The sequence below is a fragment of the Amblyomma maculatum genome, chromosome 1 (genome assembly GCF_055883805.1).
Source record: "Amblyomma maculatum isolate TAMU_Amacu chromosome 1, ASM5588380v1, whole genome shotgun sequence".
NCBI classification, from domain to species: domain Eukaryota; kingdom Metazoa; phylum Arthropoda; class Arachnida; order Ixodida; family Ixodidae; genus Amblyomma; species Amblyomma maculatum.
Window position 1 is genome coordinate 28199349 of NC_139344.1, and position 27640 is coordinate 28226988.

Sequence of the window (27640 nt, forward strand, 5' to 3'; positions counted from 1 at the left end):
TCGAATTCCAAACCCTTGTAGCGAGCCACAAGACTGCATTCAACTTAACATTAAGCTCAAATATCTGCAAGAATAGAGAAAGCATATCCTTCACGTGTATTCGTATTGTGGATTTGCATCCAGCGTGCCGCATAAGAAAACCTATCAGCCAGCATTTTATTGCTGAATTTTTCTCTGCTTTTTTTTTTAACGATGTGAGAATCTTGCTTCGACCCACGTGAATCGTATACAATAAACGCGCTCTTCTTGCGCGGCCGCACAGATACGGTGCACGAGTAACAGCAGTGACTGATGAAAACATCATGTGGTGCAAGAGCTTATCAAAATCAATATTATGCTGAAGGCAGCTAGGCGTCTCCTGCGCAAACGAGTTCAAAATAAATTTTCGGGGTATGTGACGCGAAGGCGTTAATGGCTCCCGTACGCTGCTCCCCTTGCGGATTCTGGTTCGCGCGCACTAACTTTTCTCTTCGCTTAATCCCCATTTCCTTAATTTTTGTCTCGCACATAATCAATAGCATAGACTGGCAAGCTACCGCACTATGCGAAATACCACTTGACATAGATAAAAAAAAAACAATATCCTCGAAATGTGAGAAAGCCCATGCGTGTCCAAGAGGTAATGCCTCTGATCCGAGACCCCAAGGGTCTGGCAACGTCATGGACTGCACGTGATATTGTGGCGTCACACAAGTTCCGACCAATCAACGCCTGGCCTTGTCACCACCGAATACCACCCGCCTGAGGCGTGCCCATGATTTCTCGCTGTCAACGCTAACGCCGGCACCGGATTTTCTGGAATACAGGGCGTTTAACGTTAAAGCGTTAATAAAGTTATTAATCAGCGCATTCAACGACCGATTCCGCTCCGCCAAACAAGCTGCGACCAGCCGCCCAAGCCAGAGCAGCACTTCGATAGCGCCACTTTTTCAATTTGGCAGCACCCACGAGTCATAGGAAAACGGTTTAAAGACTCGTAGCCGCGGAGCCTGAAACGGCTATATTGACTTAATTGCCGCTGAGTTAGTTGAGTGCAGTCGTTGTCGCTTCGTTGTTTGGAGACTATCTGTGTGTGGTCAGCCGATACTGTCTCGAGCGTCCTTGAACATCTCGAGGATTAATGTCGAACGGAAATTTTCGGAACTGGGGGCTGTCAACACCGTCATGATAACGCAATAAGTGAACAAGGTAAACAAGCCTGTTGCTGTACAACAAACTTTGTGTGGCTCATGCTCGAATGGGAAAAAAAGCAAATCCGCTCTTTCCTTTTATTATTCCATGCCCAGTCTTGGGAAATTTTTCGTCGATAATCACCATATTTAGTGCATGCGCCGAAGAATTCGATGAAAAACGCTGGTTTTTTCATGAACAAATAAACCTGGATAAACGCCCACCAATAATTATTGGAAATAATCAGCAAAAAGCTTATGGCCTAAAGTTACAAAAAACATACAGCACTCAAGGTAGTTGGCGATTGGCAAATGAATACATTAATTCGTGACTTGTGAACATCAGCGTCTGATGTGATTTGAGTACTGTTAGAGTGATAAACTGCCAATAATGACGCTGAGCTCTGTAACCGCTAACAGAACGACTGACAAAGATATATTAAGCAGCGGGTAATGTGAAGCAATCTTCATTTCGCAAGTTTTTTTTTTTTTTTTTTTTTTTTTTTTATTACGCGAGCGTCAAATGCCACAGTGAGAACCTTTAATCAGGGGTGTGTGCGTGCGTGGTCACCACCAGTTGCGGCGCTCGTGGAGAGAAGGACAGCCTGTGGGGAGGGAAAGGGTCCTGATCTTGAAAGAAACAGAGTAAATACGGCCGCCACGACTGAGTTTCGATGTCGTGGCGGCGCATCCACGAGAACGCTATATATAATGTGATCGTCGCGGCCGATCCCCCACTTTTTTAACTGCCGCTTCGTCGTCTTCATCATTTTCCATCCGTTCGCGATGAACACAAACGCAAGCTATCGCATTGTTAATGTCTTAAAGTGCGTTAAGCGTCCCAATATGTCATTGCGCGCTTCAAAGAAGGTTCCCAGTCACTGATTTTGTCGATTTTTGCCCGAAGCGTGACCTTGAAACTCCAACCTCGAACCTGAAAACGAAATGAAGAGGGAGCCGTGCTGTCTCACATACTTCGCATCTGGCCTGCTTAGCTAAATCGTCTGCTACGTTTTTTAGACGACGGCCATCTCACTACTGCCCGCCGCGACGAAAAGTGAAAAAAGAAGTTGGGTACACAACTATCATAATGAATAAGTGGGCGCAAACGGAACGGGAACACAGAAAAGGAGACAACAGGACACGCCCCGTTTCACAACTCGCATTCAACTAGCCCAACTTCTGCTGCACACAACTATGAGGCTCCTTTGATGCGCATGCGATTGCATGGAAACCACTTGTATACCAAAATGCTTTGTTTAATTGGCGCCATTTATTCGCGCTACAAGAGGCAAGGATTTATTCAGCAAATGGGAACCAAGACGCGCCTCGCTTACATGTTTCTAATTAAAGCTTTCTGAAATATTGATGCGAAAAAAGCATGCAGTCGTTTTAGATAGAAAATTTATTCGAGAAACGTAGTACAACAACGAAGTTCTTTACAGGAATGAATTGCCAGTGCCCTTGGTCCCGAGTACCGGGATATCTCTCATGAATGTTTATACCGTCCGCGGTTAGGAGAGGATTTCATTAATTTATTTCGGCCAGAATTTTTAAACATCAACCTCGCGACTTCGCGAAGTGCGATCTTTCATCCCCGCGCAGCGGCTGCACGGTGCGCCGCGCTTCGAGCCATGGCTCCGCGCTGTCTCTCGCGCCCCGCTACTTTATGGCATCTCGTCGCCGGAAGCTGTTCGGGGCCGCTGCCACTTGGCGAGGGTTGTCGAGCACGAGCGCTTCCGGGCTGCAAGAGCGCTTTGCCAGCGGTAGTACTTTCCGCAGCGCGTATCAAGTGCGTACCATGCAAAGATGCTATTTTTCCTCTGCTCCTTACATCGTGTTTCACAATAGTGAAAGGTACAAGACGAGTGACGGTGAACAGCGGCGAGGGGGGGAACTGTCATACATTCGTAGTTGTCTCCACTCTCCTTGTCTGTAGGAAAACAAATAAAAAAAAGTACAGCCTATACTTTCTTGTAGATTTAGCAGTGAAATTTAGGTCCATTTCGTTCTTGTTGCTGTTTGCCGCAAGAAACTTTTCCTCACATTTTTCCTGCATGAGACGATTTACTGTGTGCACCCCTTACGCTTGACTGTACTAAGCCGAGGGATCGGCATTGGTAATCGGAATGACTTTGCTCGAGTTTATTTTTCCTCTATTTACATTTTACAGCAACCGTGGCCTACTACGTGCCCGCCGTTTACCTAAAAACTGCAATGATAGAACCCGCATTTACGTTGTGTGGCGAGACGGTTGATGTTTTGTTTTTAATATTGTGACGTGCAGAAGAACGTGCCGTAGAATTTCGCTTCCCTATTTCCTTGAGCTCTATAACACTTTAAGACAAAGAAGAAGCGGAAGGAGAAGAGAGCCACGGACGGGGGCCCCGAGGAGCCCGTACTGAAGCTTTAGTATATCCAGCTTGACAGATGTGCTGCTCAGCACTGATCCCAGCCACAGACTACTCCATTGTCCGTCTTTTACCTTTCGGTGCTACCAGTCTGGAACATTAATGAGCATTAGGGTCTGAACTGCCGGGAGGCTAAAACTCGCAGATCAGGCAATTTGAGCCTCGCGCATCCATCTTGGCGATATGCGCTGCGCACACCCCATTCGAGAATAAGATAAAACAAACTGTCAGAAAGCGAATGCGGCAGGCAGGCCACAAATTGCCATTATTGGAATGCGGTGGGTTAGCTTAGGGGAGAGCTATCAAAGAGCAATTCTGGACAGAAAAAAAAAAAATAACGCGGGCCCCCTGCAAAGCAGCAAAACGAGGGACGGACGAGGAGCTGAAGGATTGCCTGCTGCGAGGAATAATTAGGCTCGCGGAGAACGGCGGGTTGGAGGTCTCTGCGTTTTTCTGGGAGCGGAACCAGGGCTAGCAGCTGGGGCGCTGTTCCCGTGAGCATTATTAGCGCACTTACCTTCGCGGACGGCGGTTATTTTTCTCTGCCACGGTGCGGCAACGCATCGGGGGCGCTTATAACGTATGCTCGCTGTGTGCAATGCGCGGCTGACCTCTTGAATGCACCAGCCGGAGCAGAGATGAGGAGAAGGATGCCCCTTCACTCGCGCCTGTGGACCCCATCCTTCTCATCCGGGGATTAGCTATAGGCGACATCTGAGGGAGGTGGTAGTCTCGGATACACGGATACACAGCGAAGCGTGCAGCCCACTGCGCGGATAGCAGAGTTGGCGGTTTGTTACAGCGCGGTCTCTGGGGCCTCTGTCAAAAGCGCGAGGATGGCGCGCCGAACGCTGCGATCCGCTCGCCTTAATTGGGGAGGATTATATGGTCTCCCGAAGTGAACGCAAAGAAAGGTTGGTGAGTGAGCGCGCCAAAGAAGACAACTATAGAGCTGCGCCGCGGCGCGAGTGCGGCTTCCTTGTAATTACTGCCCTTATTTGGCGAGCTATTGAAGCCACGCTGCAGTCAAGCGGGCAGAAATTTCGGAAACCAAAGTTTGGGGCTGCCAAAATGGAGATTCCTAGGGAGCTCGACCGGAGAAAATGTCCGCAGTGTTCACATAGGCACGGGATCGGGAGGGGTGGAAAGATTAATCGGAGGCGGAACGGAACGATCCTGCCCCCCCCCCCCCCCCCCACACACACACACACACTGGCGGGACAGCGGCGAAGAAGATTTTGGTTAGCGCGGTTACCGTGCTCGAGGAAGTATGTGCAGCGCTCATAAGCTACTGGGGCGCACTACCGGGCTATTATTGGCTCTCTATGTGAGCGGGCTCCGCCGATCCCCGAATCACACGGTGCTTTGAGCGGATTCGGCGCGTGAACTAGCGCTTTTGTTGAGCATGCTACCTGTCGTAACAGCAAAGGTAGGATAATAGACACTGCTTTGAAATCAGCATATGCCTTTGAGATGAGGAGAAGAGCGTACAAAGAGCACAACAGTTTAAGAGCGGTGATGAAGTTACGGTTTCTCTGTACGGGTTGACGTCCATGAAATATGACGATGAATTTTATGACGTCGGCTTTTTTGCCGTATTTCTCGCGGAGAGAATTAGATCATACCCAGCAAAAAAGGAAAAAAAAAAAAGGAAATTAAATAAAAATAAAAAGAAAAGGAAAGCATTCGAGGTAGAAGAGAAGAAAGAAATCGAGGAAGCAAGGAAGAAAATACCAAGTGAATAATAAAGAGAGAGTGGTGGGGCGAGGAATGTAGCGTTTTGTGTGCTCAGGAAATGAGAAATAATGCATTTATTCCGAACGTACGAAAGACAGGAGCACACAGACAAATATGGCGCATGCGTATACTAGGCCTTCGCGAGTCCATGGCAACATATCGCTGCAAGGCGAGAAAGACATGTGCGTGTGTGGTGTTTTTGCTTGAGTGCGGCAGCGAAGCCGCGTTGAAAATTAAAGTTTTGCTTTCTTTCCTCGTTTATTTATTTATATTTCTCTATTATTTCATTTCGGATTTTTTTTTTTTCAAAAAGTGATGCGTTCACAAAGTAGCGGCGGCGAAGAGTATCTAAGCATCCAATGCAAAATTCTTTTAGCCGCAACTGCTGAAGCTTCGCGATGCGAAAGTTAGCATCTCAGGCGAGCCGAAAAACTTGGGTCATCACGGACCGCTTGTTCGCTATCTTTTTCTGGCGAGCCTTCAAGGAGGAGTGCATATAGTGTTCCAAGGTATGCTAAAAACGCATGAGAGACAGAAAATTTTGTCGTTAACGCCTTGTTACAGTTCCCGGAAAACGGGAAAGTAGCAGCAGTGCCTACAGAGTAGCGCTGACGCTGCGCGCACGCAAACAACTGACAACATTCGAGAAGTCTGAATATGTTTTATGGTCCAACTCCCACCGCCTTAAAGGGAGGACAGCACCGGCGAAAGCAGTGTTCTTATTTTTGTCCCCCTCCCCCATATATATATATATATATATATATATATATATATATATATATATATATATATATATATATATATATATATATATATTCTACCGCGGTGCTAGCAGCACGCAAGTGAAAACTCCAACGCGCGTTCCTTATCCCTAAAAGCACCGCGGCTTTTCTGGCGCTGCTTGTCAACTTGGTTCTCCCGCATAAAAAACGCAAAAAAAAAAAAAAGCAAGACACGAATAAAAACAAGTGCTACGGACTGGACCCGACTGTTTTGCATTTCCTTCTCCTTCTCTGGGTCTGTGGCTGCAGTTCGTTTCCTGTATCGCTGGCCGTTTTTTTTTTTTTTCTTTTTTACTTCTTGCATACGCACAGTGTTTCACACTCGCCTCGATGGAGCAGCAACACCCCCATGGCTCTAAGTGCACAAAGTATCGCATCGGTGGTTTTGTTGTATTATCGGCAACACTCCGACCACGTTTTCATGGGGCGGGAAGGGAAAGAACTCGTGTTACAAGAGTTCAGGGTGTGTGCGACGTTAGGAATCTATACCCTCACGTTCTGACTTAATCCCGGGCGGCGGGCCATTACGCTAGACGCGCTCCTTTGTTATGCTAAATAGAGGCGCCGATTTTAAAGCCCGGTTCTCTGCCAGTCCCGTAATTTAATTCAGCCGTGACGGCACGTTTCAGAGCTCACACAATCAGCGAAGGGTTGCTGATGCCGCCTTTTAAACTCCCCATTATGTTCGGCCCTTGAGTGTGGAGAAAACCCGTGGTATCCGAGATGAACTATTCTCTTTGCGAACGCTCTGCGACTATTCTGCACGACTTCCACGCGAAAGTGCGTTCTGTGCGGTTATTTATACACTCCTGCAACTGTGACGTGGCAGCCCTGTTGAGTCGACCCATGTTGGTTGAGCTGCCGCCCTCAGTTTCGTATGAACGCGGTTTCAAGCTCCACACTCGCTTGCGCACTATTTGGTAACGCGGCGGATTCGCTCTTCGCACCCTCACTATACTTGACGCCTTCGGTCTGATCAAGTCGCGACAGACGGAGCACTAGGCGCGTTGAATGGATATGTCCAGCATATCTCGTGCGCATCTACGGCAAAACGCACTTCGCGTGTTTCTCTTTTAAATGTAGCCTTAAATGAACATCTGGTATGAACAGACCAGATAATTGGAGCCATTTGTCTACAGTCATGGGCGACTGTAAAAGTATTCCGTGCCCTGGGAAGGGTTAAAAAAAAGATGAGAGACGATTTTGATTCTCTTTAATCCTTCGCCTTCCCCGGAGCCTTTTTGGAAACATCTTCATTGCTGCTCTGCTCGTCATTCTTTCCAAAAGACTTTACACGTCCTATTCTATCCACAGGCATTACAACGGAGAGAGAACGGAGAGGGACGGAACTAAAATCGCAAAGACATGTCTCTGCGTCGGGTTGCAGTACACCTCTGATACCTTCGAATTCGTGAAAATGCGCGCTGCTCAGAATAGCGCAAATCTAGAGCACGCAAAAATAGCCATCGCGCTCGTGTGAAAAGCGTGGCACTTAATCTACGTCCATGACAATTAGCTTCGCCAAATTACTTAATGAACAAGCAATGGAGACAACTTTCGGTGGTTGAGACGGCGGGCAGGCAATAAGGCCGTGCTTTCTGTGGCACGCCGCCTCCGCGCTTTAAAAAGAATTGAGAACGAGCAGTTGGCGGATCGGTAACGAGCCTGTTCTTAAATACTCGCGAGCGCGTGCACCAACTTTAACGAGAATTGGGAGAACTCGAAAATAAAGTCGGGTTCCCCTTTTCTTTTTTTTTTCTCTGGGTGGAATTTTTTAATAAGGTGACAAGCGTTTTTGCGCCGAGTTTCCTTTTTGTCCTCTCCCGTGTTGCTATTCATATGATTTTCTTCTTTCATTTTCCTTCGGGAGAGCAAGCGGAGGAAAGGGTGTGGGGGGGGGGGGGGGGGGGAGAGAACGGAGAGCAGCGGGAAGCGTTCCCTAGTTGATTCCCGCCTTTATACCGTCACCGTATATCTCCGGAGCGAAATCATCGATCGGAATTGGGCCCGGTGTATGCCCAACCGCGGAATGTATCGTGGGCGAAATTGGTACCATTTGTTTTGTCGTGCGTGCAGCTGTTTTGACAGGGGCTCCATTTTCCCGCGGCAGCCGCGTTTTCTCCCTAGTCGGCGGAGCGGCCTGCCTGCCGGATACCCGGGACGACGCTTGAGTGCTCTTTCGGCAAGTCCAAGTGGCGTCCGAGCCCATTCGAGCGCATCGTGTGCCCAACGAATTCAGGCGCGCGTTTTTCCCCGTCACCCTTCTCCGTCACCACTTCCCTCCTTTCCTGCCTACCGTGGCGCGCGCGCCCGGGGCTGCGGTCGGCTTCGTTGCTTTTCACTCTGTTTGTCCAGGCCTCGCAGCGATTCATCAGGCCGGCGGCCGACAGCATTGACGGTTTCTCCACTCCCAGTCTCCTAGCTGTCGCCGCTTCCCATCGTCAGCGGAGCCGACAGCGAGCGCAGCGCGCCGATGGATTCTTGGGCGGCAACGGCGGGCGCCCGTGGTCCCTTCCACTTCCCGTTCTGCCCCCTTGGAGCCTGTCTCTTTCGACTCTTGTCGTCGACGAATTTCTTACCCCTGCAGTGACATGTTTGCCGCGACTTTCGACTTAGAGAGGCATTTGTGTGCCTTTTTATTTCCTTGCTCTCTTTATTTACGCTTGCCCCTTTCGCATGCAATGTCTATGTTTTCGTAGTTGTTTTCCTTCCTCTTCGCAACCCCCCCCCCCCTCCCCCGACAGACACACTAACTCCCCTATTGTTGTTGTTGTTGTCGCTTTCTCGGTCCTTTACTTTTGCTTTGAACAATCGTGAACCGCGTCTGATCTCAGGGTTCCCAGCAGCGGCCGTCTATGCCAATAAAACCTACTTTACTGCAACAGACCGTATAGAGAGCGGTTTGGGGACTGCGGATCGGAAAGGGAAATGAAGACCTTGAAGAAAATATTTTGAGAATTGTTAGGAGACGCACGCTCCGAACGCCTGCTCATTACCAGGACCAACCTTTCTTTTCTTTTATTCCCACAACCCCCACGTGGTGCAACGGCTGTGATTCCCTCTATCGAGGAGACAGTTGAAAGCACCACGCAACCCCGTTTCCACCCAATCCCCAACAAGAACATCACCCCCCCCCCCCCTGGACGTCTGGCGTAAGCCGCGTCACTGCTGCAAGACATCCATTCCAACCGATAACTTTCCTCCTAATTCTTCGACTCCCTGCTATATTCAAAGCTCGCCTGAACAACACAGACAGACTGTGCTACGCGATCGTGTATGCAGCGCATGCTTTTCATGGCCTGGGTTGTCTTTATCTCTGTCCACATCAGCCTGCACACACAGAGTGTCTTTAAAATTCCGATCAGGTGCACAGCAAAAGCGACGCCGCGAATTTCGTATGTGTACGGGAGTGATATACAAGCATGCCAACTCTATATTCCATTTGTGTGTATCAAATGAGTGTACCATATGAGCAGACCTTAAGGCAGGCTCGCAGAGCGTCGAGGAAACTATCGAGTCGTCGATTTCTTACCGAGTGAAAACCGGTACCACTGTCACGAACACCCCTCGTCTAGAACTGCACAACTTACAAAACCATTCCGTAAAATAGTTGGTTTGAGTTATACACGTCGCCGCGTCTCAAAGCGAGAGGCTGGTGAGAGCGTTTTCTAGTTCAAAATATCTCGCCCGCCCTCCGGGCTTTTCGAGCTCTGTACCGCAGCAACGAATATCGGGTTCGAAGACCGCGCGCCGCTACCGACCGTCCTGCCCGCGAGCTCTTCTTGCGAGTTGGCACTACGCGCGCCAGCAGGCAGGTTAGATCAAAAAAGGGCTCGCCCAGACTATCGCTTGCCTCGTACGTAATCGATGTTGAAAGAAGCAGGGTAGATGACGAGGGAGCTCTAATTGAAAGGCGGCGTAAACAAGCGTGCGCTGATTATTCACGAATCGTGAGGAGCAGGCGGAAGCAAGCGTGGCAGCTGCAGCGCGCACCCCAGCTCTAGTGTGGAAGTCGAGATGGGCGCGAAGAGGGGGGAGGAGGGATGCGCACACCCTTCCCCCGCGGTACCCCAGGCACTTCCAAGCCGCGCTCAACGGTTCGCGCGCTCGTAGCCGTGCCGACCTCATGCTTGGCTGAGCGCACCCGGTGTGCGCCGTGGCGTGTAATGCCGCCAGCCTAAAATGTGTGTGCAGACGCAACAGCGCGAATCGTCCTTTGTTTCCCGCTTTTCGCGTGTCGTCCCGCCGTGCTCCTTTCCAATGTATATGCTCTGCTCCACGCTTTGTAGGCGGGCGAGATGGAGAGAGGCATTACGGCTCCTTTGTAGCTTGTTTGCTGGGTCCGGCTTGTAAGATAGAGGGGCGCAATTGATGACAAGACGAAACATTTTTCTTTTTTGCTCTTTTATCTCCTTCTGTTTATCTTTTTCTTTCTTGCTTACGTTTAAACAGAAGCATCACGGTGTCCAGGATGATACTGTGAGAAGAGTAGCGGTAGAGCTCCCACATTCTCAAGTGTCCCTTACTTTCCGTTGCGTTTCCTTCAGTATTTTCTTTTGTGAAATTGAAAGAAACCGACAGACATTCGTGGCGAAGGCATGAAGGAGCAACCGTCTATGTTCGGCGTCAGGTCGAGTGATTGATGCTAGAAGGTGAGTAAGAAGGGAAAGGGAGGGGGGGGGGAGAAGAGAAATTGCCCTCCGTGCCGCAGGATATCGCCGCTTTGTGACAGGTGCGGCGCTTTCCGTTAAAGTGAAAAATCGGGCCGCCTTTTTCCCCCGTGTAGAAGTCCTCGCGTGGTTGCACGCAACAAATGTTAAGACGGAGGAGGAAAGTCGCCATTTCCGGTCCACCCTACCTTGTGTCGCTTTCAGTCCGACCGCGGGCTCAGGAACCGAGACAGCGCCGTCGTGACTTCTTCCTTTCAGGAATGATATCAAGGTGCGCGAAGCCGTAGTTCTGTCGAGGTCTCAATTGTAGGTGAAAAAACAACGAGCCCCCTCCCCGAAAAAAAAAAAAAAAATGTGTGTGTGTGTGGGGGAGGGGGGGGGGGGGGACAGTCGTTTCTGGTATTCCGAACGTTGTCGCTTTCAAGAGGATCCTCTTCACCGTGTATTCAATTTCCGCAGCCCATATCCTTCGTCCGGTACTTTAGCTCGAAGTAGACAGGCATGTCGATAAACGGGGAGGCGAAGCGTGACGACGACCATCTTTTTATACCTATGTGCAAATCGATGAACTCCAGGTGGCCGACACTGATCGCAGCCCACCGCAATCTGAGATTTGCCTCATAGACCTAATTTACGTCACCTGCATTCATTTTTTTAAGCGTAAGTTTTTGTGACCTTACTCGTCTCTTCCTACGAGGCGGCTCAAAAACGTTTTTTTTTTTTTTTTTTTTTTTTTTTTTTTTTTTTTTTTTTCAGTGCAGGGAGTTAACTCGGACGCTTTAATAAATTTACTTTTCGGCCTAGGAACGAGCACAAAGACGCTGCCACGCATCTCCCGTCCGAATGCAGCGGCGTAAAAAGGAAGTTTACGAGTCGCGCTAGATGGGGTTATGCGCAGAGGAAAAGGCTGCGTATGCTACAGATGGGTTCATGCTGCTGGAAGCGCGCAAAATCTTTTCAACCGGCCGTTATGCGATAGTGCGTCTTTAATGAAATCTCATCTCTACTACTGAACCCCCTTCAAGGTACGTCCTCTCGTCAAAACAGACCGGCTCTCTTGGTTCAAGGCCGTCTGAAATGTTGCAGGGGATTCACTGGAAAGCAATCCCGAGGCCCACTGCTTAGTGCTTTCTCTTTTTATTCACCTGAATCTTCTCTCCGTCTTTTTTTCTTGTTCCCTTTTGCAGTCGCGAAGATTTAATGGGCTCGTAAAAACGCCGGAAACGTTGCGGGCAGAATATCGCGCATAGATAGGAAGCGTGCGTGGACAGAAGCCGTAGTGTTAGTGAGTGAATCGGGACACTGACATTTATAGCTCTAACTGGATCAGCTTCCATACCGTGGCGGGGGAAAGCAGCTTTTACCATCATGCGCTGAAGCAGCAGTAGACCGCCCAGACGTTCGCCACGAAAAAAAAAATCACAAAAACTATTACGTAAAACTCAACGGCGGTCATATGAAAGGAGGAACTTCGCCTCCGAACATCGTGCAGAGCGTTCTGGAGCACGTACTTGCGACCAGTCGAGGTGTCGCACAAACATACGCCCTCTATCCTAGAAGAGTGCTCGAGATGCGTTCGTAAAATCTTGGTTATCTAGGTCTGCATCACAGATTGCCTTAGGTTATGTACTGATACATATCTGTATTTATGACTTATACATTGTTAATTCGGTTTGTTAAAAAAGCATTGATTAGGCAAGCCGTGTTAGTTACGCAGAAGGTTGCTACTATTTTTTTATCAAGAACCCGAGCGCGGTCAGATTTAGGTATCGTGGCAACCTGTCAGCTGCGCTAAGGGTTGCCAACGAGCTCTGCGTACTTTCCGAGTCCACTAATTACGCACGAACGCTATCAACATAGTTCACATACAGACGAGACCGCTGTCACATGCTTAGAGTCCGCATTTATAATATTTTTTACAGGTTATCATTCAATTCGCTGCCCATTTTCTCAGCCGCCCTGGCTGCGACTCAAGGAGCGGCTCGGGAGAGTATAGAAGTAGGGAGACTTTTTTTTTTTTTTTTTTTTTTTTGACCGAGCGAGTGACCGGGGCTGGGAGCAGTGCAGGGAAATCCATTAAGGCGATATGGCGCGTCCCACCGCGAACCCGCGGAAGGGCGCGCCGCTAGACGGCCACGCCCAGCCGGCGACATAGCTCGCCAGGCGGCCCGTTCCCACGCGTCGTGGACCCCCGTGTCATTGACGGGACCGTCCCGCCGCAGCCCGCGTACGCGCATCGAGCGTCTGGCGCCCATTGTGCGTGATCCTTTCCGCTGCGCTCTCTCTCTGGGCGAAGACACGTCCGATTACCTCCATCGACCAGCGACGCTTGAAAAGCCGCACGCTTGACGAGCGCCGCAGAGAAGGGCGAAAGCGTTGCGGGCCCTCGGGCCGCCGGCGACTGAGGTCCGGGAATCTCCGTTTGATTGGCAGCCGATCGATGCGCGTTTACCTGGACGCCCTGGAGCCCGAAATAGCTCGGCGGAGGGGTTTCTTCCACTGCCGTCGACCGCGGCTTCGGGGGCGACGCTGCCTAGAGGGGCCCATCGCCAGCAGTCACCGCCCCAGAAGGCCTGCTAGGCGGCGCTGCAGCACTTTTCATATGTAATTCCGCCATTTACGTGCCTGCGGGGTCGCCGTCTTCAAACGTCTCCCTACTGCTAGCTTTCGAGCTTGTCTCGGATTACATCTGCTTGCACTCTTCCATCCCGCTCTTCCCGATTCCCCTTCCTCTCTTGTCTCTTTTCTATTCCACGGTCATTATTTTTTTTCTCTCTTTTTGGAAATGCGAAAGTGGGTGCATGTTGAGCATTTTAAGTTGCTTCGTGAGGGATAAGCAAGCTGGCCCTTTTTCGCCGCGCACTGTCGGGATTGAAAGCGAAATAAGCGCCAAGGGACATCTCTTTAACTGGCGCTCCCGCGAGCAGCCCGGCGGCTCCTGTACGGGAGCGAGGTGGCAGGGGGTCCTTAATGCGCACTCCCTAAGCCCTCTTGAAAACGCGCACGCAGAGGCACTTCTTTCCCGTTTATTTCGGCGCCACTTGTCCCAGCTCGTGTTTGCCATTTAGCTCCCCCCTGCACTCGGGGTAAAAGAGGAGATGTTCGGGAAAATATGTGGCGCTGCATAGAGGCACTAATGAAGTTGCGGCAAACTCATCGTCGTCGTCCACTGAAATTTCCCTGAAAGAAAGCGCTGCGTCACCAGTTAATAAGCCTCTCCGAGTTGACGGTGTTCGAGGAGCGAATAATCGTCAGAGATGGAAGACAAGGCGCTCCGAACGCCGCTCCAGCGTCAGTATTTTGCCCGAACATGCGTAGGCGTGGTATTCATCGACGTGAGCATCATACTTGTTACTAGTCGGAGTTGCTGCAGCGGCTACAATTTGTTTTTCTTAAACCGTGATACACGTGTCTAGGAGGGCCCTTTTGCATCTGCTTGACTTCGCGAGGCTTCTGCACCTAAACTGCAATGTAATTCCAGCATGCTTTCAACCGGTATTTCAAGAATTCTTTTCGTTCTTCATATTTTTTTAGCTGCTGCCTTTTTACCTCTTTAGATACACAAATACTCTGAACGTCGGCAGAACTCTCTTTTTTTTTTTTCTTTGCGTAGTCCGGCCTGCCTAGCCTCAACGACCTAAGGCGTAATTGGCGGTTTTCCTATAGCGACTACCACTGTGCTGTTGCTTAGATATTCTGTAAGAGTCCCATCGAGACCATCAGCGCACGATGAGCATCCGTAGCGCTTGTTTTGCATCACTGATTAGCCGCATCTGTAATCAGAAACCCCTGTGACATTTTCCCCTGATTTGCTCCGAGTTGACTTCGAAAAGCATTGAACCGACGAATGTGTGCCACTAGTGTTGGTTGACTTGCGTCGAAAAAAAACTACAAAAAAAACAAAGGGAGCTGCCGAGACGACATGTGTTCCCATCCAAAATGCTGAATTTCAGGCTGTGTTGGCCACGCTATGAGAACTTTCGCTCAGGATTGCGTCGAGCGCCGTGCTCTGCTCAAGCTCGGGAGCCGTGTGGGTAACATTGAAGGTATAAATGAGGAATTTTCGCTCCGATATCATTTTCGTTTTCTGAGAGGCATCAGATAAATCATAGTAGAGAGCGCATAGACGAAAAGCCAGAGGTAACGTCGCGCGCTTATATTGGCAAAATGAAGTCACGTCGCCTCTTGTATGGTTCCATGCGTTGGGCTCTCCTGCGGGGCTGCATTGGAACGATCTGCTGTTATGTACAGCGCGGCAAAAAATTTCGTTATCAGGAGCCAAAAGCCCAGCAGGTGTTTGAGACAGTAGCATGCCTTCGTTTCTGCTGTTTTCAGCGCGGAATTTCGGCTTTCAACTTCGTTTTGAAACCGACCACCCGTGCAGCCATGTAAGTCCCGTTAAATTGCCATTCAATTCAATCGGCTCATTTTGATTGCGCACAAAAACGAAGAAAAAAAAAAATGGGCAAGAAAACGAGAGCTGACAAGCTTTGCTTCCTTTTAAACCTAGTCGTTCGGTCGTTCCGTTTACATGCACGCACACTAGCTGTTTGCAGGAACGAATCCCTTGCGTTTTTCCAGTTCGGTGTCGTGAACAGTAAAGCAGGTTTTCTAGAGCCACTGTCCCACACACTGACGCGGGCACACTCTCACGCACACACACATACACAGCCACGAGCTCACGAACACTCACACTCACGCTCACGGACGCTCGCACCCACACGCGCGCACACACGTACAAACGGGTGCCGAAGCAGAAAAAAGGGTAAAAAAAAAAGGAAAATAAATATCAGGTAAAGGAAGAAATGGCTCAGTGCAGTCGACGGAAAACGGGACTGTGGACGTTAACTCTGCAAACTCACAAATGGAAGTCAGGGCAAATTATTTCCGTTTCACATTATTTGCGTTGTTTGTAAGCGCCGACGATGCGCGCAACGCGAACGTTTCGTTGCCCGGTGTCGGAGTTCAAAGGAAACAAAGCTGCCGGGATCACGCGCTGTTTTTCCTCTAATTTTATTTTTCTACTGAAAACCCCCCTTCCTCTAAAAACAGCGAGCGGGTGTTTTTGACGTGTTGTTAAATTGATTCAGAATGAAATGTTCCGGTAGTTCCATGCGCAGGAACGACAGAGTATAAAAGACACGATCAGACTTTTCTTTTCTTTTTTTTTTTTTTTTTTTTTTTTTTTTTTTTTTTTGCGCGCGTTAGTCGATGACTAGGAGTCTCGCCGAGCACTGCGAGTTACTCAATACTTCCTGTGCACCTTTCGCTACGCCTCTCGAACGCGCGCGAGCGTGCGACAATTTCAATGAGACATATACGTCACGCAGTGCATTCCCTTTCGTGAAGAGAACAGCGTCGCGAGGTGGTCGGAATGCTCCGCTGTCTTGCTGACTCTCTGGTGCGCCAGAAGTCGCTCTTCGCCTCGCATTTTTTTATTCTTTTTTTCTTTATTATTTTTCATTCCTATCGTCGTTGACGGTTTCCCCGCGCGCGGCTAATGTTTCAGCTGCGCGCGATGAACTCCATGCGCCGTGACATCCAGGAGTGGATGCGCCGCGGGGACCCTCTTGCGCATCAGCCTGGGAACAATGGCCGCAGGGGCTGCGCCGGCCACAGCTGCGGCGACGCTGCATTGTGTTGTGGTGCGCCCGACAGTGTGTACGCGCCAGGAGCTGGGACACGTGGCACTGCGGAAGACATGTCGGGCTTCTTGCGCTTCCCGCGCCTGGTGCGCGAGCGGATATCTGAGCGCCGAAAGCGTCGCCTTCGGGCTCGCCAGAGGTAGGCCGCCGCTTTATACAGCGCGCTGCGCGCCGCCGTCACGCCGGACACGGTACGCGTGGACGGCGTTTACGTATTGACATCCGGACACAATAGACAGTAGGCTGGCGGCTCGTGCCATGCCTCTCTCTGCGCGTATTGCGCGTCAATCGCATTGGCTCACTTCAAGAGTGAGCGGGTGGTTGGTGCTGTGCAAGAAGCGTACTAAGTGAAAAGGTACGAGTAGAGTCGTCAATTCTGGCTTTGGAAGGACACGTAATGAGGGAAAAAAAAAAAAAGGTTTGGCGACACTTCTCTACGCTCACGAGAGCGATGTAAATTTGGCTACGCGAACGATAGCGATACGCGTCACATCGTTATTTTCCGCGCAATAACCGTGTCATTGGTTGTGTCTCCCAAAGTGTAGCATGCAGAGCCTCGCAGAGGCGGTGCGTAAAAGATTAACGTTTTCTATTGGCGCAAGAAATTTGTACGCAACTTTCTCTATCATCGCGCATATAGTACGACCATTGTCTCTTGAGTCTCAGCAATGTCGCTATGAGCGGCTGAACTTTACGGGTTGAACTAAGGCGCTACTCTATGCTCGCGCAGGGAATCCGGAGTCTGGTCGCATAATCGGATTGATTGTTTCTGCGCACGCATTTGGGGCCGCCCGCAAGCACTCGCCGGAGAGCGCAAGGCGGCATATATTCGCCGAATGACGCGACGCAACCGATTCGCTCTTGGCATTCGGCGTGGCAGAACGCAGTCCGTTGCGCAGAACGCGCAAATGCCTCGCTTTGTACCGAATTAAGCAAACAAGAGCCAAAAACAAAAATGAAAAAACTGTCGGGAGAGCTCGGAGCGAGATGCTTACCTCCGCCATCTGAATCAATTCTCGGCACATTACCGCGAGGCGGCAGCGAGAGACGAGCGTCGACTGTGCTGCGCACCAAGCGCTGCAAGCGAATCGATTTCGCTCTCGCGAAGCGTTCGATCACGAAGGCTCGGCACGCTCCACCTGATAAGGTTTCGAGCATGTGTCCCTGTTTCTAAAGCGAGAGAACGTTAATTGCAGCAGCGTATTGATGTATCCTCTAAGGTTTGAGCACTCACGGTTTCCACCGTTTCCAATGCGGCAATTCTTTGGAGCACCCGGAGCATGCAGTTCCACGAGGTGTGGGAAGTTAGACGAAAAGGAAATTCTTTGTTAATCATTCAATCATAAAGAGTCGGCGGCGAGGAAGTCAGGTTAGGCTTGAAGTAGTTCTTTATAGGCTGCGACTGCCACAAAGAGGCGTGCAGGGGTGTTGTTCTGAACCTGCACAATGTTAATAAGCAGCTACGAAATGCATTTGTACCTGGGTATCAACGCCCCTGCTCTTTGTCTCCAGTGCAAGCGGTATTACAGTGTACTGAGTCGATCACACTTGTCCAGAGCGCCCGCGAGCTGTGCTGCGAAACAAACTAAGCCAAATCTTGTCGCAGCTTTCTTTTTGTTAGGTAGGATGTGCGTGTGTCTGGCGGTTCGCACGAATTAGTTGCTTCGTTACAGCGCAAGTACTATCAGTACAAGTCAGTACCTGCCTTAAAATTTCTCTTTACTTCCGTACTTGCTCCACACAGAACAGCTCGCGAGCCCATAGACAAGCGCGATCAACTCTGTACTACACGTATAATCACGATGAGCTCTTGTTTCGTGGTGTTTATATACAGAGTTTTTTATGTCATACGACTGATAAAACACGCTGGAATTGCAAAAACAGTTAGATAATGTAGAAAAAACTTTGCGGTACATATGGACTGAAACATTTCGCACGAGCAAAAATATCAAATAGGCATGATACATTAGCTACCAGCGTTTTTTTTTTTTTTTTGCTCCTGTGCTGCGAGCTTACTCCATGAAGCTGGGCTTCAAAGACCAATTAATTGTTTGAAGACAGCTACCATGCGGCTGAGGAAGGTTCCACTTTTTTCTTATTCTGCCTGAATAAGATCAAGCGGGCATTTTATTGTTGACAAGGCATAAACTATAGCTACAGTGAAAATATCGGCCACCCAAAGAGATTTTTAGCCAGAGCGTGGGTCTGTGGGCTGTGTGTTTCCGCTTCTATACTTTTTATTTATTTACTGGAAAAAGAAAAAGAAAATAAGATGAACGGATCACTTGTAGTAATAAAAACAAAGACAATTAGGTTCCTGTTCATCCTACAAATATTATCTGCCTTTGTGATGGCTGTGACGAATCTGTTCTGTGCTTACGGTAACACAGCGTATCGGACCTGGCAGCGAAATTCGGTGGGAATGTGGAAGTGGCAAACGCAGGATGTCCCAAGTTTAAGCAATGCAGAAGTGAATACCAGCTGAACGAAACATCAACAAAAAAGCGCCCTAGCAACATCATCTGTTAGCATGATTAAGCACCGCAGTCGCATTTAATATTAACTGAATTCTTCCCTGTTCAGCAAATCTCATACAAGGTGATGACCACGATTCGAATTTTTGTAGCTTAGCTACAACTAAAACTCAAATGTAGCGGATACTCACCTTGTGGTATAATAATTTAAAGCTCGTTTGTACAGTTACTCAGTACGATTTAATTGTCATTATTACAATCTCATTCGTTTGACGAGCCTCATAAAACAATGTACGGACTGACCTAATTAAAAGCGTACCCCTTTAAAAAGTGAGCGGCCAGGAGCCACCATTCTGTAGGTACTTTTCTATCATCTACCCAAGCTGTCAAACTTTTTTTATTATTTGGTTTATTTATTTATTTATTTCTCAGAAAGAAATAGGAGCAAGAGCAATAGGCAGAATAAGGCCTGACAAGGGCTCGTGCCCCATACACAGTTTGGCACGAGAGTCATTGCACACAGACACAGATAACAATATTTTTCACATTACCAGCTTCCAGAAAAGTGATTTCGACATAGCACTCGAGAACAGACACTTATCGGCATTGTTTATAAATTCGTTTTTTTTTTTTTTTTCAACACAAATCATTTCTATTTTTACGTGTGACTCATCCTTAATCCTCAACCTGCATACTTAAATCACTGCCCTTTTTTTTTGTTTTGGGCACCAGTCTTCCAACCGTCACGAGTTAAAGCTTCCAACACGATTACATGCACCGCCATATCTCTTGTAGCAGGCCAGTTCAGTGATTGGGATCAAGTAGAAATATGTGTACCATCGTAGCGTGTTGGGTGGGTGCTTCCGAGCATGTGAGCGCCCTGTTCGGCCACGCAAACACGCTGGACGGTGCAGCTGGCGTAAGCATCTCGCAATTCCAATGTCTTCCCGCCAGGTGTATTATCCCAAGAACCACACTGCACCCTACTGTCACGTGTTCAGCATTTAATGACATGCAAGGTAATGTTTACGGCTAAAGAGGCGCTGCCTCTGTTTCTTCTTTTCTATGAAATTCGTACATATCGTGATTTATTCTTCTCTAATGCAACAGAAGTCTTCACGTGCAGCAGTACTCGCGTTTATTTTTTTTATTTTTTTGAAAACGTGGGACTGTATAGCTAGGTGCACAGTAAACGTTTCCCAAAGTTACAAAAAAAAAAAGAAAAAAGAAAGAAGATTTATATGTCATTTGAGGAAAAAAATTGTTTTGCGTTTTCACATTCGGTACAATGCACCTGGAAAATGCGCACACTTCCTTGCAATTTTGGTATCTCCAACGAAGCATTTCTTAAGATTCGGCTTCTTCGTTCGTGGTTCTCTGCTTTTTGAGGATGTGCACAACACACTTCTTATCAAGCTGGTTGTGAGGGATTTGGCAGCATACAACCGGTGTGCAGCCAAGTATTTCACGAGCAGCGTTCTGCGCTCATTTTCATTATTGCAGTAATTCTACAGCATCACAGGTGGCGCTCTTCCCATTGTCAGCCACAACTAGTGTTATGAGGAAGCGCCACCAGGATTCATTGGCGTCCGACGTCCCACCGCGAAGGCACTTGCTGCAGGGTATGCCTCGACAACAAATCCGGAAACACTGGCTTAAATTGGTAGGCTGCTGCTAAGAAGTGCAAGAGAATGCTACAGGATTGTTCTTACTGAGACATCGGTTGCATCCATACCATGACGACGCTTCCATAGGGCATATACATGATTCGCTCTAAAATTGTATTTTCCAATATCAATCGTCTTCGGCGGAACTTTCCTTTCCTCGTCCACTTCGGAGCCATTTTTTTGTAAAAGTTGGGAGAATAATAATGTAGAAGACTCATGTTTAAAAGAGACAAAATGTTGGCAAAACAATATGAAACTGAAACAAAGAACACTAATTAAAAAAAAAATTATGCGTGCGTTAAAAAAAAAGTACGGATAATGACCCGAAAACAAATAAATGCTCGCGTCTGTAATTTTTAAGCATTCAAAGGCGCTGTTCTAGGCGTCATTGACTTTGGGCGCTCCACCGCACTCGCCGCGGCGTAGTTTTGTTCGGCACAGACGGGATTAGCTGTGAGTAATAAGTAAAAGAACTGACCTTTTCGGCCGATGTAACCTACCAACCCCATGAAGTCTGAGCCGCTTTGGGGCGTTACACCGCGCAAACCAAACAAACCAAACCATGAAGTCGTGTTCATCTTTGCGTGTCATGTGCCTTTTCTTCCCTCCGCTTCAAGCTCGCCACACGGTATATCATGCGTAGGTGCTTAAGTAAGCAGTCAGAAGTTACCCCCCCCCCCCCTCCCCCCTCCCGCCTCTCAAAGAATAAAGAAAACTAACCAGAAGCGGGTGCTGGCATTCTTTATGCATGAGCCGGCTTTGCGAGGTAATGCCATCGCTATCCAAATCATCGCGATGTTACTTTTTCTTTTGCCCCTCCGGGTTTCAATTGCGGCCTGTGCACGTTCTGTGTAACATCAAACTTTTCTACGTTCGCGAAGCAGAACTGCTCCCAGAGCGGCTCTAAAGACAAGTAGCTAAGATTGCGCAAAGGAAAATTAAAAAGAAGAAGAGCGCGTGGGTCGAAAGTAAAAGTGAAACATTGTGAGAAAGCGACTGTGTCGTGAGGCTACAGGCGAGAAAAGCCCATGGCGGCGCGCGGCTTACGGTCCATCGTCTGCGGATCAAGCGGCAAGCTGACGCTCGAGGACCAGCCGCCGACGAGCTTCCTGCTTCTGTTCTCTAAAAAGCGGTATAATAATAATAATAATAAAAAGAAACTGAACGAGGACAAAAGAAAGAAGAAGAAATGAAAAGAAAGCTTCCTCTCTGAAGAGACACCCGTCTCGCGGCTTCGTCGACTGCGGTGCGGCCGTGCATGTGGCGGTGCAGCGTGATCTACAGGCGGGCCAAAACAGTCGCGCGCAGGCACCAGGTCCAGGAACCCTGCCTTTCAACAAACACCGGCGACAAGCCCACTTGTTGGACGCTGGTGGGAGGAAGAAAGGAATTGCGGATCCCGAACGCTGTTGCTTTGCGTCATCGACGCGCCCGATGCCACCAGCCACTTGGTCGCTATATTTGCGCGCCCATTTTTACGCTCAACCCTTTCTACGAGGAGAACGAGCATTCCTTTCCTTTCTTTTTCTTTTTGCCTTTTTTTTTTTTCTCGAAAGAAGGTTGAAGCGCGAGACCTAAGCCCCTCTGGACTGAGAGCTTTGTTGACATGTAACCATTTTCTTTGTTCCCCTCTTTCCGCCCCACGGCTCCTTGAAATTGTTTTTCCAATTCCCTTCAGTCACTGAGGCAATAATATCGAGTAGGCCCTGGTGGAGTTTGCCTACGTCGACAGAATTTCGCGCTCTTTTCTGCTGTACGTATAGTGGTGAGGGTGCGTCCGACATGAGTGGCTGTAATAATGCGATAGAACAGGTTTTATTTGCGAACCTAAATTACCGGCTCTATTTGTTTGGTTTGGTTTATAGAGCTTCAACGTCCCGAATGACGCCATGAGGGATGCCGTAGTGAAGGGCTCCGAAAATTTCGACCATTCGGGTCTTTTTAACGTGCACTGACATTGCGCACCAAAAGGATGCCTTCCGTTTCATCTCTATCGAAACACAGTAGCGCGGCCACCGAAGTGGAGTCGAACCCGCTACCTCGGAATCAGCAGTCGGGTGCTTCTACCCCTGACCCACTGTGGGGCGCTTGCTCCATTAAGAAAGAAAGAAAGAAAGAAAGAAAGAAAGAAAGAAAGAAAGAAAGAAAGAAAGAAAGAAAGAAAGAAAGAAAGAAAGAAAGAAAGAAAGAAAGAAAGAAAGAAAGAAAGAAAGAAAGAAAGAAAGAAAGAAAGAACGGGCCCGAATTGTGCAAACAGAACAGCACTTCTCGAAAGCTGGTTTGTGGAAACTCAGATCGATGGTCAGCTCAAACCTAGTCAAAAAACACTTGTGCACGGCCTACCCGTTTAGCGGAGAACACTAGTCGCGCTTTGCACAGCACGAAATGCACTGAGAATACCGGTTCCAGTGCCTTTTGATGAACATCGTTCCCCAGGAGACAGTTTCCACGGTCATTTTCAATAGCGCACTGGCAAACGCACGACTACAGCGTAGGCAAAGTAGCAGAAGTAGCAGAATGCGCATCTGCTCGCCAATAACCAACACAATTGACCCGCGTCCAAGCTGGGTGCACTAACTTTTTTTTTTTATTCTTACACTGCGATGCTCCACTTCTGCGCCTTAAGACTGGTTCACGTGGGTTCACATGCAAGCGACTAAGCGAACTGAGCGGCGAGCGGCAGCGACAAGAGCAAAAAATTTCCAACCTGTTGTGATTGCGTCGCTCTAGTCGCTCGAGGCGCCGCAGCAGCTGAAAATAGGTTTTTGCGTTGCAGTGCCAGAAATCGCTAGACTCTTCGCTTACATGTGAACCAGACTTTATATGCACTGGAAAGGCGGCACGTTGCTGATAACTTTGCAGTGAGGCAGACCGTGTGCATGTAAAATCAGCGCATCCACGTCCTAGGCCGGGCATGCCTTATACGTGCGTGTAAATAGTGCAAAATGTAACCACTAGGTGGTACCAGATGGTACCAGTGGTTACCACTAGATGGCAACCTACTAGATGCTGCTAATCTGCACTAGGATAAAGGGGTAAGGGCTATAGCGTGAGATGATTAAAGCGAGCTCAGTTAAAACAAGCTCGCATAAACGACAAGAAAACTCTATACGCGCTCCAGCAGTCAAGCAGCTCAGGTCGATCGCAGAAAGCTTGACGCGCTCTATCTAGCCTTGTGTACATGAGCCCAACGCAAGCGGGTCGGGTAGGGGGGAGCCGGTTGTCGGGTTAAGCCAGCCCGACTCGGCCGGGTTTACATGAGCTCGTTTCTGTCGGGAAGAGATCGCTGCTACGCAGCGCTTCGAGCAAGTGAAGCAGACACAGACGGGAGAGGAGGAATGCTCAGATGCCATTTTTATTCGTCCTCTCGAACTGAGAAAAAAAAAAAAAAAAAGAAGGCGAGGGAGCCCGGATCAGCAAAAGTTTTGCCAATTAAAGATAAATAAAAGGGAGCAGAAGTTCGAGATAAAAAAGAAAAAAACACCTTTTTAAAAGGCGAAAGAAGGTATGAAGAAAAAAAAACGAGGTCCGTGTCTCAAGGTGGTCTACGCTGGCTTAAAGAAGCAAGGAGGCAACAGAGGAGGAGCCTGGCCGACGCGTCTGCGTACACATGCCCCTCACCCAGCGGGTAGTGTCGAGCCAACCCACCTCCTGCAGTCAGGCTGGCGGGACCCGACCCGACGGTCGTCTAGCTCGACCCTCTAGCGTGTACATGAGCCCGACAGCCGGTTTTCAGCCTGACAGGCCCACCCGACCCGACTTTGTCGATCTCATGTAAACCCCCTTTCTGTTGCTACTCTACTTCAAAGCAATTCCTCCGGTATTAGCCACTCCGATGCTACAGCAGTGTCTTGTTATGCCTCCTGCATTTCACAAAGAATACGCCTTATTGGAGATCGGTTAGAGGTCTTATTCCGGGAGTCAGTAACTTTCCAGAATTCGTTTGTTCGTTCGTTCGTTTGTCCGTCCGTCCGTCCGTCCGTCCGTCCGTCCGTCCGTCCGTCCGTCCGTCCGTCCGTCCGTCCGCCCGTCCGTCCGTTCGTCCGTCCGTTCGTTCGTTCGTCCGTTCGTTCGTTCGTTCGTTCGTTCGTTCGTTCGTTCGTTCGTTCGTTCGTTCGTTCGTTCGTTCGTTCGTTCGCTCGCTCGCTCGCTCGTTCGTTCGTTCGTTCGTTCGTTCGTTCGTTCGTTCGCTCGTTCGTTCGTTCGTTCGTTCGTTCGTTCGTTCGTTCGTTCGTTCGTTCGTTCGTTCGTTCGTTCGTTCGCTCGCTCGCTCGCTCGTTCGTTCGTTCGTTCGCTCGCTCGCTCGTTCGTTCGTTCGTTCGTTCGTTCGTTCGTTCGTTCGTTCGTTCGCTCGCTCGCTCGCTCGCTCGCTCGCTCGTTCGTTCGTTCGTTCGTTCGTTCGTTCGTTCGTTCGTTCGTTCGTTCGTTCGTTCGTTCGCTCGCTCGCTCGTTCGTTCGTTCGCTCGCTCGCTCGCTCGTTCGTTCGTTCGTTCGTTCGTTCGTTCGTTCGCTCGCTCGCTCGCTCGCTCGCTCGCTCGCTCGTTCGTTCGTTCGCTCGCTCGCTCGCTCGTTCGTTCGTTCGTTCGTTCGTTCGTTCGTTCGTCTGTTTGCTGCTCAACGAAAACAAACGGAATGAAGAGACGACATGTTGCTGAATGATGGTGTGCTTCCATTGAGAACAATGTCATCTTTCCACCGCATTACGGAGTCCGAAGAGCGCGCGGATGGCTAAGATCCGTTTGTGGAACAACAGAGCCCTGCCTTGTTCTGTCCGCCGGGTGCCGAGATGAAAACGAGCCGCTAGGGGCTGCCGACGGCATTGTATTGTCCTGTATAAGCATCACCCGCATCCATAAAACGCGCGCGGGAGCCCTTTGATCTGCGGCTTTGATGCGAGGCCCAAAAGCAGCCAATCCGAGAAAGAGCAGGATGCACTGTATAGGGAGAGGAGTCGCAGAACCTCTACGCAAGGGTTGCTCTCATGACTGAAAGGTTTTGCGAACGTTTTTATTCTGGTATATGGTTGCCCGAGATGGGCTATCCGGTATACAGCTGTGCCGATCTAATAACGCTAGGGGGTCGTTCCTCGGACTTGGGCGTCCGCCGCAGTTTACTCCGCAGCTCGCAGTCCGCCTGTCCCCGTCTGCCTTTCGCATTTTTTATACGCGCGTTTCGTTCTTGCGTACATTGATGGGCGAAGGGCGAACAACGTTTCTGTAGTGCGCAGAGCATTTTTTTTTTTGGTCGTTGTTGTTGTGCCAACGCTTGTGTGAAAGTTTACACCGTTTCCTCGCTCAGCCAGCAGTACAGATTTTCTTTGTGGTTTATAAGGAAGATCCGGGTGAAGGGCATTAATATAAATTATTTCGACGACAAAAGCTCCCCACATGTTTATTTCCGTGTTTACGAAGTTCTGAGATTTTTCCTATTTTTTTTGCGGTAACCAGATGACTACGGATAGGAGAGGAAGATACTGCAGCGAAGTCCATTAATCTTACTTAAACGTACCAAAGAAAAGCGCCTCACCCGTCGTTACGCCTCGTGGCTATTAAAAAGTTTCATTTTTCTGCGGCGCTTGGTGGCTCGCGTATTACGTTCGGCCAAATGTTGTTGTGTTGTTCCTGCTTTTCGGCATCAATGGCCTGGCAGTCATTTCGGGAGGCTGTTTAGCACTTATTTTTTCTTTTTTCTTTCCCTAAGTGTCAAGGTGACCTTTGTTATCATTCTTTCTCGAAGTTATTGGGTTAATGTTGTACGACCGTCCGCAAACTGACGCGCAGCGAAGTTCCGAGGAAAGCGCAAGGCACTATATAAGTGGCGAAAATGTGCCGGTATGTCATTTGAGAAAAAAAAAAAAAAAAGCTGTTGGAACGGGAAAAAATACAAAGTGATCTCAAGGCCAGCATACAATAAATATTGCGCCTGGCAAAGCACTTAAAGTTGAAAACGTAAGTGTTCTGAACATGTGTGAATGGAGAAATGCGTTAGAGCTCAACAGAGAAAATACGACGTGGAGGCCCGTTTCTCATCTTATTGGAGATATTTAGCAGAATAGCAAAGTACCAGCGTAGACACATACCGGAACAAGCGGGTGCCTGGAGAGCATGCACAGTAGAAGCTGCATTCAGACCCTGCATATATATGTACTAGAAGGCACTTGGGCTGGTAGAGTTTTCTGGTACCAATCCACTGTCATAAAACCCTCAAATTTCCGTCACCTTGCAAAGATGGCGGGCAAAGATATATCTCCACTGTGCCTATAAATTGCTTATAATTGCAGTTCGAACCGATGACGCAAGAAGTGGAGTTGAAACAGGAACCACTATATTTCATTTAGTCAGAAATATACAGATGCAGGTCTGCACGAGTCTTTTGTTGGCTTAGGCATCATAACATCTGGAACGAATCGAGTGAGTGAATGAGATCTACCCGCCCATATACATATATCTATATATAGCGCCCGTATAATTCACAGTGGCCCCGGCATGATAGGAGTTCGACGAGCTGCCCGCAGTGCGTGTACTACATCTGTCGACGAGGCGTGCCGAGAGCTCTTGCATGCGTACGGTGCGGTCGTAGAAGACATACCAGTCAGCGTGCGTCGTTGACGATGGTATATCGCCTCGAAGCTTCCTGGGGCTTGTCCTTCGACCGGCGTTGTTTATTTACCGCTGCCGGCGGCCGGCAGTCTCATTTGCGGTTCGTCACGCGAGCTGAGGTATCTCGTGTGTGCCAGCTCGTACGAGGGCTGCCAGATCGTTTGCCAAAGCTATAACGACCACGCCCCGACGATCGTGCGATGTTCGGAACTGTTCGCGGGGATGTATACGCCCGTTATCTATATATAATGCCTCTGATCATGCTTAAATGAAGCACGGCTAACATCATCGGCTCAGTGCGATTCAGATGGCAGACAATTAAGAGCGCGCGGTGATAATGTCGCCGCCGGGTTTACTTTATTCTTGAATTCCTCGCCCGCTTTTGCACCTGCTTGTTGTCGAATGCACGTACGTGGCAATGTAACCATTCTGTTGGTTGAAAAGTGAACATTACGCAGCTGAAAGGATGACAGCTCACCGTCACGC

General features: G+C 49.0%; 1 protein-coding gene across 4 annotated transcripts in view; it reads left to right on the forward strand.

Annotated features, from left to right (window-relative positions):
* The first annotated feature begins 16407 nt into the window (after positions 1 to 16407).
* Positions 16408 to 27640, forward strand: part of LOC146202005 (voltage-dependent calcium channel type A subunit alpha-1-like) — a 489246-nt gene continuing 478013 nt past the window's right edge. For all 4 annotated transcript variants that reach the window (XM_084587895.1, XM_084587897.1, XM_084587896.1 and 1 more), the window contains exon 1: positions 16408 to 16553. In XM_084587895.1, coding sequence (XP_084444021.1) covers positions 16471 to 16553 — 83 coding nt within the window. In that variant the 5' untranslated portion in view covers positions 16408 to 16470. The remainder of the gene's footprint in view (positions 16554 to 27640) is intronic.